The sequence below is a fragment of the Tenrec ecaudatus genome, chromosome 4 (assembly GCF_050624435.1).
Source record: "Tenrec ecaudatus isolate mTenEca1 chromosome 4, mTenEca1.hap1, whole genome shotgun sequence".
Lineage (NCBI taxonomy): Eukaryota > Metazoa > Chordata > Mammalia > Afrosoricida > Tenrecidae > Tenrec > Tenrec ecaudatus.
In genome coordinates, this window is record NC_134533.1 from 15,767,838 (window position 1) to 15,787,427 (window position 19,590).

A 19,590-nucleotide genomic window follows, 5' to 3' on the forward strand; every position below is an offset into this window, starting at 1 on the left:
TACTACAGATTCGCTATGAATCTGCATCAACTTGAGGGCAGTGAGCTTCAGTTTGGTTTTGCTTTCGCTCCTTACTCCAATCACAAAGCCCTATTCTTCGTGTAGCTCAGCCTCTGTAATTCTTTGCACAGTATAAAGATTGAATAATTATGGTGAAAGCACATAACATGAACTCATACCTTTCCTGTTTTTAGACAATTCAGTATCTCTCCTTGTTCTGTTGAAGTGACTGCCTCTTGGTCTATGTACAGGTTCTGCATAAACATAACTTGGTGTTTTGGAATTCCAATTCTTTGCAATGTTATCTTAAAAGACATGTACTTAAATATTTGTAATGTCTAGCTCTAATTTGTAAAACAAGTATAAAAACTGTCTCATTATAGTAATAAAGAGACCATATGTTGTACATTTAGCTGACACCAAGAAAAAAGATAGATAGGACATTATCATCAAAGAATTACAATAGCTACCAAGATAGTAAATTATAAGATAATCAGAATTTAAAAGTAATACCTAGTCTGTCTCATATTGTTTTCGCAGCTAACCTAAACATAAAATAACTATTTCCTAAGCGTTGTTGTTGTTGTTAGGTGCCATGGCGTTGGGTCTGACTCACAGCAACCCGATGTACAACAGAAGGAAACACTGGCCAGTCTGGGGTCATCCCCCAATTGTTAAGTTGAGCCCATTTTTTGAAGCCACTATGTCAATCTATCATGTTGAAGGTCCTTCTTGTTTCGTTGCCCCTCTACTTTACCAAGCATAATATTCTTTTCCAGAAACGTGTCTCTCCTGACATGTCCACAGTATGGGACAAAGTCTTTCCATCCTTGCCCCAAGAGCTTTCTTCTGTCTGCTACTTTTCCCAAGATTTGTTTGGTGTTTTGGTAGCCCATGGTATTTTCTAGGCTTTAGTCGTTGCTGGTTCACTGTTTCTGTTGGGCCTAGATATAAACTACCTGTACTCACTTTTTCTTTAAAAGTCTACACAAGAAGAAAATAAGACAGTATTGTTTTGTCTGAATGGGAAGTTCTATTGTACACACACTGGTTCACTATGAGTCAGAACTGACTTGATGTCACCTAAAAACAATGAACAATATATTTAAAAAAATCATTGATTTGAGCTTATTTTTTCCCCATAGTGCATACTAACAAAATCTATCAGAGGCCTGGTGCTCTCCATTTGCAATGGTTTTCAACCTATGAGTCGCAACCTCTTTGGGGGAAATCAAACGACCCTTTCACCCAATTCCTAACAGTTGCAAAATTACATTTATGAAGTAGCAACTTAAATAATTTTATGGTTGGGGTCACCACATCTAGAATCACTGGTTTAGAGTAACCTATCACACTGAAAAGATATAAGTCTCACTGACTGATTCATTTCCAAGAAAAGTGATCTATGTGGGCCTCAATTTCTTAGTCACTTTTCTAATGTGGTTGAAAATAATTCTATCCTGAAATTTTCTTCACATTGTGATGTGTCTTTCAAATAGTTAAAATGGCAAGGTCTATGACAAGACTACAGTAAGTTTATAGTACAACGAAGGATGAAACTAGTAATGAAAGATGCCTGAAATGCTTCTTCACAAACAAATGCCACTCACCTGCAGATAGCGAGGGTGAGCAAGAACAGTTCCACAGCCTTCCATCTCACAACGGACATACTGGATTGGAGGCTTTTTTCTGTACCAAAATGCAAGAGAAAAGTTACCAATTAGAAGAGGTCACTAACCAAGAGTGGCCTAAATTCTAACTGAACCTAAGGGAATAGCTATTCACACTGAAAAAATTTAACTGCTAGGACATAGCCTACAGATTGTTGGAATTAACTGAAAATTACCAGGTGTATGAGGGAGTGGAAACTGAAAAGAACTAAAAACCAGACCCACTACTGTCAAATCAAGTCTGACTCACAGCAATCTAGGACAAACTAGAACCATTTCACGGGGTTTTCAAACCTATAAGCCGTTACAGAAGGAGTTACACCTTTCTCCCATGGGGGAGGTGGTGAGTTCAGACAACTGACCTATGGGTTAGTAGTGGAGTACTTAACCATTGTGCAACCAGGGCTACCACCTCAAAAATAGTAAAGAAGTACTAATATTTCTGGAAGCCTCAAGATCCTAAAATGGGTAAGAAACATAGCAACCTTTAAGCAGGACATTAATGAAGTTGTTTTTGTAAAAATTATAAATAGCCAACCCCTACAGAATCAGCACATAAATAAATCACAAAAAAGCATATGCTTATTCACCTCCGTTTGGGTAACCGGGGACTTTTGTCATCTTTTCGCCTTCTTCCTCTCCTACAATTAAAGAACAGATTAAGTGTCCACACATCTAGACTGAAGCTTATATAGTGAAGGATGGCTAAAGAGATATAGTCAATATCTAGGAATAAGTGGCATATACAAAAACCCAAAACACATAAAGCCCAAGAAATATTTGGCAAAACAAGCAAATATTTCAATCTAAAGCAGCTTCAATTCCAGATTACCCTGCATCATAAATGAACGAACACAATCTACGCAATACCACAGCAGATTTGGAGACGGTTCATTTGTCTGACCCTCTAAGAAAAAGGTGGCCGTCAGCTTGGCAATCTCCTGGGGCAGTTCTATGCTGTCTTACAGTTGCTATGAGTTGCTACCCACACTTAACAGCACACAAATATTGCTTAGAATTAGAATTATACTTCTCGTGCTGTTAAGTATTAGCTTCTTGAAGCCATGTATTTTTTAAGTACAAAAATCATTTAAAGTATGTTACATCATTCTACATTTTCAGTCTTTTCCCTGAAATGACTTCAAAATATGCTTGATTATCTTTAAAAATCAAAAACAAAAAACAGTTAACTGCCTACTTACTTCCTAGGAGGCTCCTCATCCTCTCTGACTTCATTCTCTTCCTCTTTCACCTCGACTTCTACTTCCACTTTAATTTCCTTCTTCTCTTTCTCTTCTTTCACCTTCCCCGATCTTCTCCGTGGCTTTGGGGTTTCCCTGAAAATACAAACACATTTCAACTTTGATATCACGCAAAAGTCTTCTCATGGAAAGCTATGGTAACAGGGCAAGGCGTAGGGATAGGATTATCTGTGACTCACTATAAATTATTCTCAGCACACAAAATGTTATCAGCTGCTAATTATTCCTTACATAATAATGTCTATGTGATAATCCTTAGGCTAAATATGCCTGAGAATTGAAGCAAAACAAAAACTATATATTCAAGCAATTAATGATATCTTATTAAAACAAGCAGACATAATGTTCTGTATGTGGAAGAGAGAACTGTTGAGTAGGTAATAACGAATCACATCAGTAAAACAAGTGCGTAAGTGCGTCATTTAAAATACATCTATATCCATCCGTGTCAAGATGAAACAAAGGCATGCAGCAAGTTTTCCAGCTTATCGTTCATGGATCTGAGACAGCACAAGTCTGAAACCTGCCTTTCTAAGTGGGGTTTGTAGGTCTCATCTCTGGGGTCATCTTTGAATGGTATCTCCTCTTCACTGATTAACATCTCCTCTTCTTCCTCCTCGTCCTCCTCACTACTAAAAGTGAAGAGATGAAGTTTTAGCCATGATGATCATATATGACAGGATTTCATTTGGTAATTACTTGTAGCGTGGTAGCCAAAGATCCATAATACCGAGGCATTTACAATTTCTCCCCCTCTGATCTAGATGGAATGCAATCTAGCTTTAGTCTAATTATTGGAACTAAAAACGTGGATTCTTTATATACTGTCACTTCATCAAAGGTAGGACAATGGTTACATAATGGCATTAGGAGTTTAAAAAGAATAGTACTATTATTCTGCTGTAACAAAGAAAAACTATCAGCAGATAAAAATTACATTATTTATAATGGAAGATACGGGTAACATTTCAAAAGCATTGGCCCAAAGTCTTCCCTTTCATACTAATGTCTGGCAAGGAAAAAGCCAGGACTTAAAAGGTACCTAAGACACGTTTCCGAACAAAGTACTTAAAGCTACAAGATGAAAGCTCTACTCAAGGACCCGGTTGAGACTTAACTGAATACTGTAACAAAATTACCCAAAATCGAGTCAATCTTTTACAGCTCAAGAAAATACATAGAAAATACATTTTTCAATCATTCAATGTACTGTATACTATGGTCTCAGGTTTAAGTATGAACTGTGAAAAGTTTCTTACCTAATGCCACCTGGAGAGTGAGTCTCTTCTGCAACATCTGTTACAAAATAAACCAAAAAAAATTTTTTTTGAGGTCCCTATTTATAGAAATAGGTTGTTTTGCAGCCAGAAGACTGAAAACAAATTACTACCCAGGGTAATTTATACAAATGAAATTATCTCAAACTGTCAAAGCAAATCAACCCCCACTCCCGAAACACCCCATACTTATACCACAACACCAGGTACCAGAAAGATGAAGTTGTTTTGACAAACATTCAAATTTATATTGAAAATCAATCAAGTCTATTGGTACTGTACCATAATCAAGGTGGTCTGTGTTTGGTTCGGACTTGCAGATGAGCTGCAATGAACCCGTCTTGGACCTGGAGCTTCGGGTATTCTCCGTGTCACGATGGCGAGAGACAGCCGTCCTGCTACTTCGCCAACCCCGGCCAGGCCGAGTTGCAGCAAGGGAGACTTCTTGAGGGAGGGCGGAACCGTCTTCTTCCTCCTTCTCTTCCTTGGGATCTAGATGAAAACATGCCACACTCGTGCTGGGTTTATAGTTAAGCAGTAACTCCTGTAAAGCTCGGGGGGAGCTATCGGGTAACCACTGGGCTACTAAGCACAAGGTTCAAATCCACTAGCGGTTCAGCCAGAGTTGAGACTAACTACTCCCGTAAAGATTTACAGCCCTGGAGGTCCTACGTAGGGTCATCATGAGTCAGAATCAACTTGATGGCAGGGCTATCTTTTTGTTTTTTAATATACCTAGGACTATCAACAGTCAGTAAGAAAATGATAACTGAAACGTGCTCCAACTTGTTTAGGACAAACAAAAACTGGTTTTCTCCCAAAAGTCAGATGAAAGAAAAATTGTATAAAATGTTCTCCTTAAAACTATCACTTAAAAAAATACTGCATGATATTTTTGGTTCAGTTAAATAAAAATGCATTCCTAAAAGAATGTGAAGTTTATCTTGCAACTCAATTCAGAAATTCTGGCATTTCCAATATTAAAAACAAGCAAAACCTTTACTAAGTATGCAAGGAAGTCCACCGAATCCAGACGCATCACAAAGTCCAAACTCTACTGCTGTTCTACTGCAGATGTCCCAGGAGACCACGTGCAGTGCCGCACATGAGGTTTCCGCTCCCAGGCAGCAATCACTAACCAATTTAACTTTCTATACTGGTTTGCTTAGCCCTATTCAAGTTGGAATTAGAAATAAGAACGTTTGAAAAAGATGGAGGGAATTCTATTCCCCTGAACAGTTAAGTTACAGTCTCAGAAACCCACAAGAGCAGTGCTAACCCACATAACTTTTAAAGTTTTGCTTCTATGAATCTATCCTATAAAACTACTTTCACACTTATAAGTGGGCTCCAAAAAGTTCATAGAATAACCCCATTATCTTAATTCCATTTTCCACAAAATTTTTCCACCAACCTACCCACCACCTTTTAAGTAGTTACTACTTTTTGAGTAGTAAAAGATTATAAACCAAAAGATCAAGGGGGGCTGGTTATGTGAACTACTATACACAAGATCCTTGATGACTAAACAATTTCTAGATTCACATCTGCTCATCTACCTTTAAGATCTTGAATGAGTCCTCTTCTTTGGCCTTCCTGTTATTTTAAGGGTGCAAATCATGGGGTGGTACTTAAGACTAGATGGTATGTAAAGTGTATGCGTGTGTGGTGTATAAAAGCTGAGCATTTACTAAGTATATGGTGCTGCTATGTACCATTAAGTATCTTCCAACTTGTGTTGGCCCTATGTCACTACAGTAGAAATGCCCCCACGTGATTTTCAGGGCTATAAAGCCTAATGGCATAGCAGATTTTCAGTTAGGCTGCTAACAAGGTCAGCCATTCAAAACCACTAGCCACTCTACGGGAGAAAAGATGAGACGTTTTCTATTCTGAAAAAGAGTTATATTCTCAGAAAACAAAGGGCAGAAGAGAAAATAGTCACAGCAGCATGGCTGAAGAAAGACACCAGGTAAGCCACTGCACGAGCAACACCTTGACAACACTATATAACTATTTTTCCCATTGATAATAACTAGTGAAGAATAGAAAATATTTCACCATCCATTTCTCTCTCAGCTGGTCTGAGAATTTCCTACTAAAATACAACTGAGCTCAAATTCCATTTCTTCTGTTAAGTGTCCATAATCTTTCAGGTTGAATTAGTAGCTATTTCTATGATCCCTTCCATCTACTTCTATTATATCACTTACTGTGTTGCACTGGAATTGTCTAGTGGCATGCTAGTCTCTTCAATTAAATTGGGAGACCCCTGAAACCAATAGTCATGGACTTGGTTATCCCTGACATACGAGGGTACTCCCCCTAACGGAAGTTTCCCCCCAAACTATACATTGAAAAAAAAGAGGAGCTGATGCCAGGGGCTTGAGTGGAGGGTATATGTTTTGAGAATGATGAAGGCACTGAATGTACAAATGTGCTTTACACAATTGATGTACATATGGATTGTGATAAGAGTTGTATGAGCCCCTAATAAAACGACATAAAAAATTCTTTACAAAACTTCATCACCTTCAAAGTACTTCCCATTACAATTAATACGTTTATCAAATCCAAACTTGTAATCTTTCATCAACTCATCTGTCTAGATGGCTGACTGCAGGTTTTTGCTTTACCTCTACTATGGCGTCAAATCACTGTCCTTTCACGTCTCTTCATTCACAGAAACAAAAATGTGAGTAAGGTGCGTGGGGGAAGAAAGGCATGCTGTTTTTTGCCAAACTGGTACAGAGATGGCTGCATGAGCAGGTGCAAAACCAGTCCTGTCTGCCACAAATCAGGCTTTTTTGTGGCACTGTTAAGCAATCTCTTCAGAACCTCTAAATAAAAACCTTGAGTAAGTCTGACCTGGTGGAATGAACTCCAAAATGCACAAAAGCCGACATTTTCATCCATTTAGGAAGTTGACCAACTGCAAGATCGAGGTTTGTCAATTGACATTTCATCTTTTTTGACTCATACACTTGAGTTTTCCCCATAGCGCTGCCCTTGTAAGCTGTGTTCAACATCGCAACAGTTTCTTAGGCATTTTTCCCAAACAGGAAACAAACTTTCACAGCTGCACTGTTCTCTTAAATGGGCATTCGCAAATAACGAGGTTCAAGCAAAACTTTTAAGAAAAAACTCAGTGACCAGAGAAAACTTTCCCAGGTGACACCACTGGGTACATTAACTCAGCGGAGACGGTCGATGCTTGTCTAGCAGGGAAGATGTGTACTACAAAAGCCTCGCCCAGAGATTTTTCTGCTTTGGTCGGGGCACCTCCTCATATAACACAACTTGTAATCAATATATTCTTGTTAAATAAATGTATGGATAAGAAGGTGCAATCATTTTTAAAAAATTAAATCAATCTTATATTGTAATCTTATTCATTTTAAAATCAACAAAATTGTTAGTACATGTGTGAATACTTAAATTTTCTTTTTTGCAGCCTTCTCCCTCAGTTTATTATCTGTGTTCTTATTTTCTTTCTTAACTATTTCAGAGACAGTATGAGTCACTGGAGTATTTGCAGAAAGGAAGGAAAGAAAAAAGGTGACTTTATCTTTGGACATAATTCAGAATCGACGTGATTAAAGTGAGTTTTGGGGGGTATTTGGACATATATTCAAGATGTCTTTGAGTCAAAAATCAATAGGACTGACATTAGAGTGAGGGGTTCTTGGCTTACATATATAAGGGGGCTTCAAAAATGTTGTGGCAAAATCTACTTTTTGCCACAATTCCATTTTCCTGCAAGCCTTTTTGAGATCCTTTGAATAAACTGATAATTATCACCATATAAATCGTGATTCGGGACTAGGTATACTTTGGTCCACAGAAAAATTATTTTCAGAATTTATGAAATGTTTTCTTCAGTTAGCCCCAGCATCTATTTCACTGATTTATCGAATACAGATGTACAGTGGCCCTTGCTGCAAGGGTGTGTGTCATCCCCTCCCCGCCCCGTTATAATCTTCAAAGCAGCACACATTCTGTGATGCCATGAGATGGCTTCAAACTGCCAACTGTTATGTTAGCTGTTGACTTCGGAGGGTTTCTGCCACTCAGGGATGAAATGCCTCTCTGAACTTCCATGGGCATCTTTACAGATGATTCCTGATGCCTCTAAGCCTAAAGTTGAAGCTCCACATTTCCTTCTTTGATCACTAACCCCCCTCCAAGTCAACAGCTAAAGACTGAACAAATTTTATATTATAGTGCTCAATTCAATAATCACGATTCCTGACAAGCAAGGAAATACGTTTAGCCAGGAGGATGTCAATACTAAACACGAGACCTTTACACTTGAGAAAAAAGCAGCTTTCTGCTTCTGTAAAGATTGCAGCTTTGGAATGTGCAGATGTGCTTTATACAATTGATGTATGTATATGTATGGATTGTGATAAGAGTTGTATGAGCCCCTAATAAATTGTTTAAAAAAAAAAAGATTACCGCTTTGGAACCCTACCAGGAAGTTCTACTCTATTCTACAAGGTCGCTATGTGTAGGAATTGACTAGATGGCAGTGGGTAAGACCTTTTACCCCTTATTGACATGTAACCAGAACAAGTTTGCACTTGGTTGTAAAAACGGGTAGTTTTGCTGGCTTGGAGTTGTATAGATTGGAAACAGGACTTCCGTAGCTTTATGTAGCTCCTCCCAGTAAGCGGCAGAATCTATGTCACTGACTCCTAAGCTTTAGGCTGCTACTGGCAAAGCAAGCAGTTCAAACCCACCAGAGGCTTTACAGAAAAAAAGATAAGGCTGTCAGCCACTATAGAGATTCAGTCTCAGAAACTCCAGACTTGATGGCAATGCTGTTTGTTTCTAACCCATAAATATTCACAGCATGATTTGAACAAATAGAAAGTTGCTAAACTGACACTGTCAATGGTCTGTTATGTGTTTCTGCCTTTTGTCTTTTGGAATGTTGCTCTGAGGCAAAACGTGAAGTGGCCTGGCTGAAAGACCAAAGGAGAATAAATTGGCAAACCAATAAAAATTTTTAAAATCCCTTAAGTTTTTGGATGGTTATAAAGCAACAAATAATACAAGAGTATAGGGAGGGTCCTTGGAAAGAAAGCAATAATTTGAAAAAAACCTGTCAGAGTGGCAAAATTACAGAAAAAAATCTGCAAATAAGCAGCTAGGATACAGCTAGTTGTTCAATTATATTGTTTAATTAGTATCAAAGCAGCAGCCAAAATTTAACGAGGCAAGTAGGCAGGCAGGCAGGCAGAAAGCAATACCATAGCCACCTCCTTAGCCAACAGATTGTACTGAATCTAACAGGGCCTTGCCTAGATGCAATCCGATCAATTTGACTAATTTTAATTCATAGGAGTTTGGTCATTCTTAGACCTACAGGCCAAGAAAATCATTAAATAAGGACCAATTCCACTTTTCAAAAGTTCTTTTTGACTCAAGATCACGCCAATGAAAATTTGAGTCTCACAGGAATTTCAGATACTTGGCTGAATACGGGTTTTCCACACTCAGGAACTTTGGCTTCCTCTACACTCTGCTTGTCTACTATGACAATACTCTGCGCAGTTAACTCTCAAGTGATTCTGACAAGGAAAGATGCCTCAACATAAAATAATTACTACACACAGTCCTGAGGTATGCACATCCAAACATGTACAACCCAGTAAAGCCGGTCATTTAAAAACTCAAGCCGCTTACAACAGTTCATCATAGCAGCCTGAACTATTTGTGACACACATCAAACACGTGACTATTATCACACTATCATATTAAATGTTCAAATATATCTGCGAGTGTTTTTGTAAGGTACATGATACACTAATATTACATTAATATTAGCTGAAAGCAATGCCTAATGATTCCAATTTAATACAAATTCGAAATTTAGAAAAATGGCATTTATTTGTAGTCTCGGGACTCCTTGTATGTGTGAGAATGAAATAGCTATGACAAATAACTTTTAGGCACACATTAACTAGTTACAGGCAAACCTATAAAGTTATTTAGCCTACAATCCAATTCATAGAGATCACATATGACTTATGCCTTCTTCCAGGAAACTGGAACAGAGAGGAAGAACTCCTAAAGGTATGAATATCTGAACAGAAATAGTTTCTAGGACCTGGGATATTCTCAACAAGAACGTAATGTCTAGTAGATCTTTCTTATTGTACTGCAGAAAATAATCTTTACGGTTTCTACTACCTTAAGATAAAGAACTTAGGAGGGAAAAAAAGGCCAGAAGAAATGCCTACAAAATAGACTGGCAGATCTTTAAGGCAATGGAAAACATTACTGTATAAGTCAGAAACTGCTGTTTCTGAATCTATGCAATCGTATTTCTATAATTAGTTTCACTTTGTTTTCTAAAATTAGTAAAGTTTCTTTAAAATATTAAGACAATCTCAGGAATGTTTAAAAAAAAGGCAAGTTAAGAGCTATTCATTTTTGGCCTTTTCAGCTGTGTTTAGGCCACCACTAGAAGAGTACCAATTAATTTGTGGAGAAGAGCATTGAAGCTAAAAAATGAGCACAAATCTGAGGGTTAAGATATGATGCATGTCTTTTTTATTTCCCCTCCAGAGCTCTTTCCAATTCAAAACATACAAGAATTTACTTTAACTATGGAAACCAGGTCATTAGCAAGGAGTCTCTCACACTGTTCTTTATACAGAATGATAATGGCTGTAACAGAGTTTCTGAGCAAAGGGAGGAGGTAGGATACTTGTTCTATAACAAGCATAAAAACATTTTCAACAATACAGGCTGTGAGACACATCTATAAAAGAAACAGCAAACAGTCGACGTCAACCAGACAGATATGAATAGGATACAACAGTCTGACTTAAAAGGATAATAATCAAAAGTATTCCAACAGAGGAAAAAGTAATAGCTTCGATGAAATGAAGACTATAAAAATATTTTAAAACGAAAGTTTTAAGACGTAATAAATTAGGCTAAATTAATTTTAAAAAATCAAGGCTGTGATGCGCAGTGGTTATAAGTTACAAACTTATAAGTTACAAACTTATAACTTACAAGTTACAAACTTATAAGTTACAAACTAATAACCAAAGCAAACTTATAATTTTAGATTTGATGATTATAACCGAGGTAAGACAAAGAGACTTAAGGGAAGGACCCCTGGGGGTGCAGAGTTTAAGTGTTGGGCTGTCAGCAGTTCAAAAACCCCAGCAGCTCCCCAGGAGAAAGACAGGGCAAGACTGGAGTTTCTATTGTCATAAGCAGCCCGAGAAATCCACAGAGGTTGCTGAGTCAGGATTAACTCAAGGGTAATGAGTTGAGTTGAAAAGAGAAAGAGTCAAAGCTCTAAATAGTTTAAGTAAAATCCCAGAAATATTGTGAACTTATTTTATTATGATCGAAATCATCTTTTCCAAATATCACTACTCCACACTGAGAATTAATGAACATAATCAAATGATCTTGAATAAAAGGTGAGAATACAATAAAAATCTCAGGCACACAGATTATCAGTGTTTCCCATAACTAATTTATTGAAATAGTCTAAATGAAAAAAGGGAAGGTAATTAAAAAGGTAGGTATCTGCTGACTATTTTGGCATTTATATTGCACAGTACTCAAAATCAGTTTCTGAGAAGCTGAAAATAATATAGCTTTGATGACTCAGGTATAGCCCATATTTATCTCTTTAAGTTTCCTTTAGTGTGTTTTTAATCATGACAGGCAAGTTTAATTATTTATGGCAAAGGTACAACAGATAGAGAAAATAATCTAGTTGCATTCATGTTAATGTCTAGTTGGAGATTTAAAAGTGAAGAAATGAATATTAAAGGATTGTTAATGAATTTAGGTAAACTATCCTGTTACTTCATTACCATGAATCTAATTTGCCTAAAACGGAAAGACCAGAACGAAAACCTAAAGCCAAATCAAAAAGGATAAACTAATCTCCAATCCTCCAGATTTCTTGGATATTCCACAATCATAAAAACCAAACAAAACATTCCTTTGGCAACAGTAGTCCAAGTTTTAAATTTTTCCTTTCTTTTTTTCCTGTGTGGAGTTATCGTCATCCAGATATCTATTAGCATAGCTGTTTCATTATCATTATTCAGGTTTCAGCTCGTATGTCACCTTCTCCAGGAGGCCAGCCTTCCCTTGCCATCTTATCTAAACTTAAGTCCCTCCTCACCTCCGTGATGAAACATCATCATTTCAACCCGTTTTAATATCTTCATTACACTATTTGGTTACCAGTATAATCCAGCACTTAGAACAGTACTGGGCACATAGTGGACACTCAATGATTAATTGCTGTTAATGAATAAAATGAATAAACACAAGTTTAGTTAGCTGAGCAGCTGTGCCTGCTTTGTATACACTGTTATCAGTTAAGTCTAACAGAACAGGGGCCAACTTCAATATCTTTCCCACTATTTCAGTTTGAAAAATGAGCACCACACTTTGCAATTTAATAATTTAGTAGTCGTGGAAAGTTGCTTTGTGTACAACATTTTTTATTTAAACATGTCGAAGCTGAATCTCCAACCCATCCAACCCCCAAGCCTGCTGTCCTCAAGTGAATTCTGATTCCATCTTATTGCGACCCAAGGTATTACAAGTAGATCTGTGTCATCTTCACAAACTCACAGCTACCCCACAGGGCAGACAGACCTGCCCCTAGGGATTTCCACGATGCTAACTCAGAAACAACTAACGGTAGTAAGTTTAGTTTCTTGTTTTAATCTTCACAGAAACAGATTACTGTTGGGGTGGTTTCGAACCACTGTTCTTTAGGCTAGTGGTCGTGTGCAAGCTTTCTGCACCACACAAGAATCTTTATCTTAAACTCAGGAAGACTTAAGCTTTTACTGATAATCTCAAATTATCAATTAAACAGTTAATTGTACGTCTTTGGTTTATAAAAAGCCTCAAACATTTGAAATGAGGATGACTTAATTCAGCAGACTAAACCTTGATATATTATTCTATATTAATGAAATAATTGTGTGCAAGAAATTAAATATAAAAGAATCTTGGGAAATTTCAGAAATTAAACTGCACAGGAAAAGGTGACCACTAGATAGCCTTTTTTGTGTGTTTTAAACAGTTTTATTTGGCACATCCTGATGCATCATAAAACTCAGATGTTTAAACAGTGAAGTGTTGTACAATCGTCACGGTCATTTGTATAAATGTGTATTAGATCAGTTCTCGTGTGCCTATATACTATTCACAACTCTCCAATGATTACTAATTACGCCTAATAAACGGCTTGATTTGATAAGCTAATAAAACAATTTGGTAAGAGTTTGAAAATACTTGTTTCTTTAAAATGTTACAAGCATAATGTTAAGAGCCACTGAGTTGGTTCCAACCCTATCCTTACAAATTGCTCCTAGGCTTGAGCCTATGTTTGCACCCACTGCATCAACTCATTTCAATGAGAGTTTAATACAAGCATAAAAGTTCCCTTTTAGTGAGTGCTTTCTAGATTTTATGTATTCAGTTACTTGTAATAAAAGACAGAAGTTGAATTCAAACCCTGAACTCTAAAACTCCATATTCAGATCACTTACCTGTTGGTTTAAAGTGGGATTTTGAGGATTAATTACCTAGAATGCATTGCTAATTTCATCAGCAATGTATAGCTTTTGGTTTACATGAATATCATTTAACTTGTCAGTACAACCATTAGACGTCACGATATTCTGCAAGTTCTCTCAAGGCAACCTAACCTAATTTCTCTCTATGTCCTCTACACACGTGACATAATTCGAGCTCTGCTGAAGATACATTGGAGTTTGGTATGTGTTTACATTAGAGCTGCTCTAGAACTTGCCTCTGCATTTTCCCATCTTAAAATCTCCACACATGCACGTCCAAAGTGATCCCTGAATAAGAAACATTCTTAGCTGTCAGATCCTATTTTCCAAGTAACCATCCAAATCCGTCACCTAAATAACTTCTGCCTATAATTCAGTATTTTGCTGAATAAAAGTCGCTACTAAATGTGAACTAAACTGAATTTACCAAGCTGACACTTTTGCGACTTTCCATCAAATTATAAGCAGAGTTGACTAAGTCTTACCTTTATCAGTTGTGACTTTTTCTATGCATCTGAAAGAAATGAGAAATGAATATTCAATGAGAAACTGTGCACATTTTCTTACAATGTGGCGATTTTATCTCTTTCTGGCTATAATGCACTCTCTAAAATGGGGAAAGCATCTATAACATTAGCATCCAACAGAACTTCTAAGTTGGTGGGAACATTCTATCTGTGTACTTCTCCATGCAGCAGCCACACATGAAATAGCTGGTGTCATTGAAGGACTGAATTTATTATTCTGATAAACATCAAAGGACACGAATACAAAGAAAATACTGTTAATTTTATTAAGCATAACATAAAAGGATACGTAAGACAATACCCAGAGATTTACACAAATTTACTAAATAGGAGTGAATCCCATGCTTGGGATTTGCTCTAACTTCTGCCCCAAACAGAAGAGGTGAAGCAAGCATGACAAACTCTTGATACTGCTGAACCCAGGGGATAAGACCCTAAGGTTTCAACATCTTGCTTTCTTACTATTGCGTATTTAACAATTTGCAGTTGACTTATTGAACCTAAAAAATAAATTAAACCCAAGCTTAAGATCTATTTCTAAAACAACAGTTGAATCTCAAAAATAAATATAACTTGTACTTCCCAAATAAAAAGGGCTTCCCTATGTGCATCCATTTCAACAACCAGCGTCTTGTATTTTATCATAAACCTGCTACTGCCTGGTCAGCACAAAGTTGTATGTGGGGGGAGGAAGGGCAGCAGGGGAAGTAAACCTACAAAACCAAGGATTGTTTTATAAGAATTCCCAGATAAATACAATCCACAGCACAAATAAAATTCTGTTCTATTTAAGAATAGGTATTTTTTGGTTGTTGTTTTTATTAAAGCTTGATATTATAATTTATTTGAAATCATATCACTGATCTTCATTTAAAATTGAGATAAGTGTAACTCTAACTAAAAACTACAAAAATAACTAAAAATTTGAAACACTGTCAACCTCTTGGATGGGTTTAGTTTTTTTATCTTATTAATAATTCTACAAGAAAAACTAAGTTTTGTATCTTCCACAACTGAAGACTTCCTGAAAGAGGCATGTAATTTTTTCAATTCAGATTATAGCCTCTTTATCATCATTCATGCCCTCATTATTTACTTAAAAATGGAAATAGCAAGAAAAATATCATCCAAAAGCTTTTCATTTTACGCTTTTATTAGAAAATAGAAACCCCCACCGTACCCCCACAAAAAAAAAAAAGACTTCCATGCATCAGAAAAGAGCGATACTGCTGTTTTCTTATTCTGTAACTCTCATCTAAATCTAGCATACTTCTAATATGCTCAGTATGAGCTAAATGATTACTCAACAGCTAAATTAGAAGTTTTCACAGTATTTATTAAGGTTTTACATACTGAGAACACAAGGTAAACAAAGAACTTACTATTTTACAAAGTATAATGAAGGTTTTTTTTTTTAAAACAAATCCTTTTATTGGGGGCTCTAACAGCTCTTGTAACAAGTTTTGCAATTTAACCTAGACCTTAAGTTTGACATTTCTGCTGAAAGCATGTTTTATTTTATGAATGAGAAAGAGAAAAAATGTCTGAAAACTACTGTATCAATGATTAGCATGTGTTTCTTGTGAGACAGTTCTTTCAAAATTTAAACAAATTTAATACCAGCCATTGGAAGATGGGAATCTCAACTCAATTTTATTGGCTTAACAATTATCAATGTAATTCTTAAATCATACTTAGTACATAACAATTCTTCCATTTTTGTTTAGGCAAGATCACCAGGTCGAAGCCAACAGTCACTGCTCCTATGGACAAAAAGGAAGCTCTCCCCTCTTCTACCCACAGGGCAGTTCTAAACTACCAGCTCACCATGAGTTGGAATCAACTTACCAAGTTCACTGAAAACAAATGCTTCATTTCATTCATAAATCTTTATTCTTTTGAAATGTTATGAACATTACAAATGAAGAAGTTAAATACACTTGAGAAACTTCATAAAAACTGTGACCTAATTAGCATCCAATTTATACTGAAGCCCATTGAACAAGTTCATAAAATATCATAGATAGAAGGAGATTTTAAAAGCATAAGGGTCTTGCCTAAGGTCCCTTGGAATGTGTCCTAGGTAAAAAGCTGAGACTGGAAATGTGGGTTCATTGGCCAAAGCCCATGGCTTTTTTCACTACAGTATTTTGTTATCTAACAGCAAGAGGTTTTAAGCAGCCCCAATTTCTATAATTAGTCATCTTTCATGCTATTTACAAATGCCAGAGGATGCCTAGCATCTTGTAAGGGGCAAAGTTAGGGATATGGAAAACAAACCTGAATGAAACAAGGTGTTTGGAAAACAGAGATGAAGCCAGGCTAGAGGACACTTGAAATACAGTAAATGATAATCAAAACTTTTTAGAATGTCTTAATGAATTACAGGATTAAACTGAGTAGGAGAAATCAGTGTTAACGTATGTTTTAGCAAAATGGAAATTTGTAAAGCATGTACACATGTTTGACTTCACTAATTAATGCCCCCTACCCTCACACTATTAAGATCCTAAGGGACTAGGAGCCATGCCTACTAACCCCGAGCATAGTCCTGGACCAGACTGGGTCCAGGCTGGCTCAGTCCAGATGATTTGGGCTGAACTGCTTCAGGACTTCTGAGTGATTTTCCAGGCCACATAATAAAATGAAAAAAATCTTAACAGAAACATGATAATGAAAATTCATTTTAACAATCTGAAATTCATAAATAAGAAATAAGTCTGTGGCTGACGGAATACTTAATGCTGTTAAATTTTTAGATATTGATGAGAGGGGCACTAAGAATTATGATGATCCATTCCTCTCTATAAGGAATAGTATGGAGAAAAAACTGAAGTCAAGCCAGACTTCATGATCCTTTTGAAAAGTTCAACTTAACTTTCATTATTTTGGAAGTGCAAAGGCTGATTAGTATTTTTTCTGAAGTTAAGAGGAAAAAGCATGGTAACTACAATTATCTTTGATTATTGCTTTAATACTTTTAAGTAAAACAAGTGAAAACTGAGGGAGAATTCGAATAGCAGATGTGCTGGTAAAGGAGCTTTTAGAATATTTAAAATATTGACTTCACTGTGTGTACCAATAGTGCCAGGGTGGTGCAACTAGTTAAGGTGCTCAACCATAGCCAAAGGGCTGGTGGCAGAGGGCCACACAACATCTGGTAAAAAAGGCCTGGCAGCAGACTTCTGAAAACCAACCAGTGCAAACCCTGAGGAGCTCAGTTCTATTTTGACACACCTTGCAGTCACCTTGAGTTGGAGTTGGCTCAAGGGCAACAACTAGTGGTACAAAGTATGGTGATGCAAAAAATGAAAAATCCAATTTGTATTAATTCACAAAATTCACACAAAACGCACTCCTGTGCACTGCTCAGCATTATACTACCACCAATCAGGACATCCGTTCTTTACTCCTGTACTGCATCCAGTCACATGTAATTGCAAATAACACCTACTGATTGTCAAGGATTCTAATTGAAGCAGAATTAAAGGACAGCTTTTTGTTGCCCACAGAAGTGTAGTTTGCAATTTTCCAAATTACGTAAACTCAAATGACTTTTCAAAGTCCAAAGCACATCTAGCTCCACACTATACTCTCTCTCATTCCTCTTTCTGAGAGGCTCTTCAAGCAGGCTTGCCAGAGTCTGATTTAATTCTTAATTTTGGAACAGGTCAAATCTTGCCACTCTCCTTGGGAGAGTGGTGTCGGGCACCTAAAACAGGGATCTTCTCCCCCTCAATTCTCAATGCTTTTCCTAAGTTGTATTTCCTCACACATGATGGTGCCTCCTGGAATGAAGTAAAAGCGAATGTGATTAATTGCTAAAACTTACAAACCTGTGTTCTTTCCATTGAAATAAATCTTAAGCCAGTTTAAACCTTTCCTGGCTCTCTGTTCATGATTCCTCTGGTGTGTCTGTATCAGTAATTCCCTTCAGATTAGTTTAATTGTAAGGGCGAAGATCCTATACTAAAACACCAAATTCTATCTGGTTTTAAAAAGAAAGGAACAAACAAAAACACGAAACAAGATACTAAAGCCTATTTGGAGGGGGGGAGCTACATTTAAAGCCGGCAGTCACGTATTCACCACCATCAATACATGGTCGGTTTCTAAATAGGGGGAGAGTGGAGCGGGAACTGCTAAGCGTGAAATAGCTGCTTTAAGGTGACTCGCCGGTGGGGGGACGGGGACGCAGTTCGGCGAGTTGGGACTGCGCTGCGGCTTTCCTGGGGAGGACGTGATGCAATGCCGGCGAGCGGCGGCCAAGGCGAAGGGGACAGGCTGACAAAGAGGGTGCCGCTGCCAGGGTGCGCGGTGAGCCTGCGGCGAAGCGGGCCACTGGGGATCGGAGGGTGTCGCCGACCCGGGAGGGTTTCCGAAAGGGTTTCGGGGAGCAGGCTCGGGACCAGGGGGTGCGTAGGGCGGGAAGCAGGAGGGAAAGGGGGGGGGGGCATGGGTGACACCAAGCGTGCGGAGCCGGCAGGGGGCAGCGCAAGCAGCATGTCACGTGGAGTGGGCGCTACGGGAGCCGAGAGGGTGGCGTGCGGGCAGAGGGGGGTCTTTCCCACCGCCTGAAAGACTGCGTTACTCACAGGAGTCGCGGACTCTTCTTGCCCTGAGCTGGAGACGGGGGCTTCGCGGCCTGGGATGGCTGCCCTGGGGCGTCGGGAGGCCTGGCGCTGGGGCTGCTCCTCCGCCGGCGCGGATATTCGGCCTTCCTCCGACGGGACACAGCAGCAGCGGCAGCAGCGGCGGCGGCGGCCGCAGCGGCCCGGCCCCGGTCGCGGCCTCCCCTCAGCACGCGACTGCTAGTGGTTCCCGCAGCCGCCGCCGCCGCCTCCTCAGGGGGCCGCTGCTGGGGCTCCTCGGGAGCCGCCTGAGCCACCGCCTCCTCTCCCCCTTGCTGGTCCTGCTGCTCCGGGGGTCTCGGCTCTTCCGTCTCCCCCGGCATCGGGCTCGTCCGTCCCCACCCCCTCGTCCCAGGCGGCGGAGGCGGAGGCGGCCGCGGCGCTGCTCCCCCCGCCCCCCTCGCCTCCCGGAGCGACCGGCTCACTCTCACCCAGCGCTCCTCTCCCCCCCCCCCCTCGCTCCGAGGGCACCCCCCCTCCCCCTGCCACTCAAGGCCTGCAGCCGCTGGTGCTGCGCGCGCGCGCGCCGGACACGTTCACTCCGCGGACCAATCAGAGAGGAGGAACGGCCTTATGGCCCCGCCCCCAGTCCTTTCACGTAGCGGCGTAGCGGGTTCCTTCCCCCACCCTTTCCTTCGA

At 38.9% G+C, this 19,590-nt stretch overlaps 1 protein-coding gene across 4 annotated transcripts in view; it reads right to left on the minus strand.

The window, feature by feature from the left end:
- ZFP91 (ZFP91 zinc finger protein, atypical E3 ubiquitin ligase) overlaps positions 1–19,330 on the minus strand; it is a 28,818-nt gene extending 9,488 nt beyond the window's left edge. The window contains exons 1-9 of one of the 4 annotated variants that reach the window (XM_075545668.1): positions 18,916–19,330; positions 14,279–14,307; positions 4,492–4,701; positions 4,192–4,228; positions 3,460–3,561; positions 2,873–3,007; positions 2,261–2,311; positions 1,611–1,689; positions 180–254 (exon numbers count right to left, since the gene is read on the minus strand). In XM_075545668.1, coding sequence (XP_075401783.1) covers positions 180–254; positions 1,611–1,689; positions 2,261–2,311; positions 2,873–3,007; positions 3,460–3,561; positions 4,192–4,228; positions 4,492–4,701; positions 14,279–14,307; positions 18,916–19,274 — 1,077 coding nt within the window. In that variant the 5' untranslated portion in view covers positions 19,275–19,330. Of the gene's footprint in view, positions 1–179; positions 255–1,610; positions 1,690–2,260; positions 2,312–2,872; positions 3,008–3,459; positions 3,565–4,191; positions 4,229–4,491; positions 4,702–14,278; positions 14,308–18,915 lie in introns of all 4 variants that reach the window. The other 3 variants (XM_075545667.1, XM_075545670.1, XM_075545669.1) reach the window with 3 other exon arrangements.
- Between the last annotated feature and the right edge of the window lie 260 nt (positions 19,331–19,590).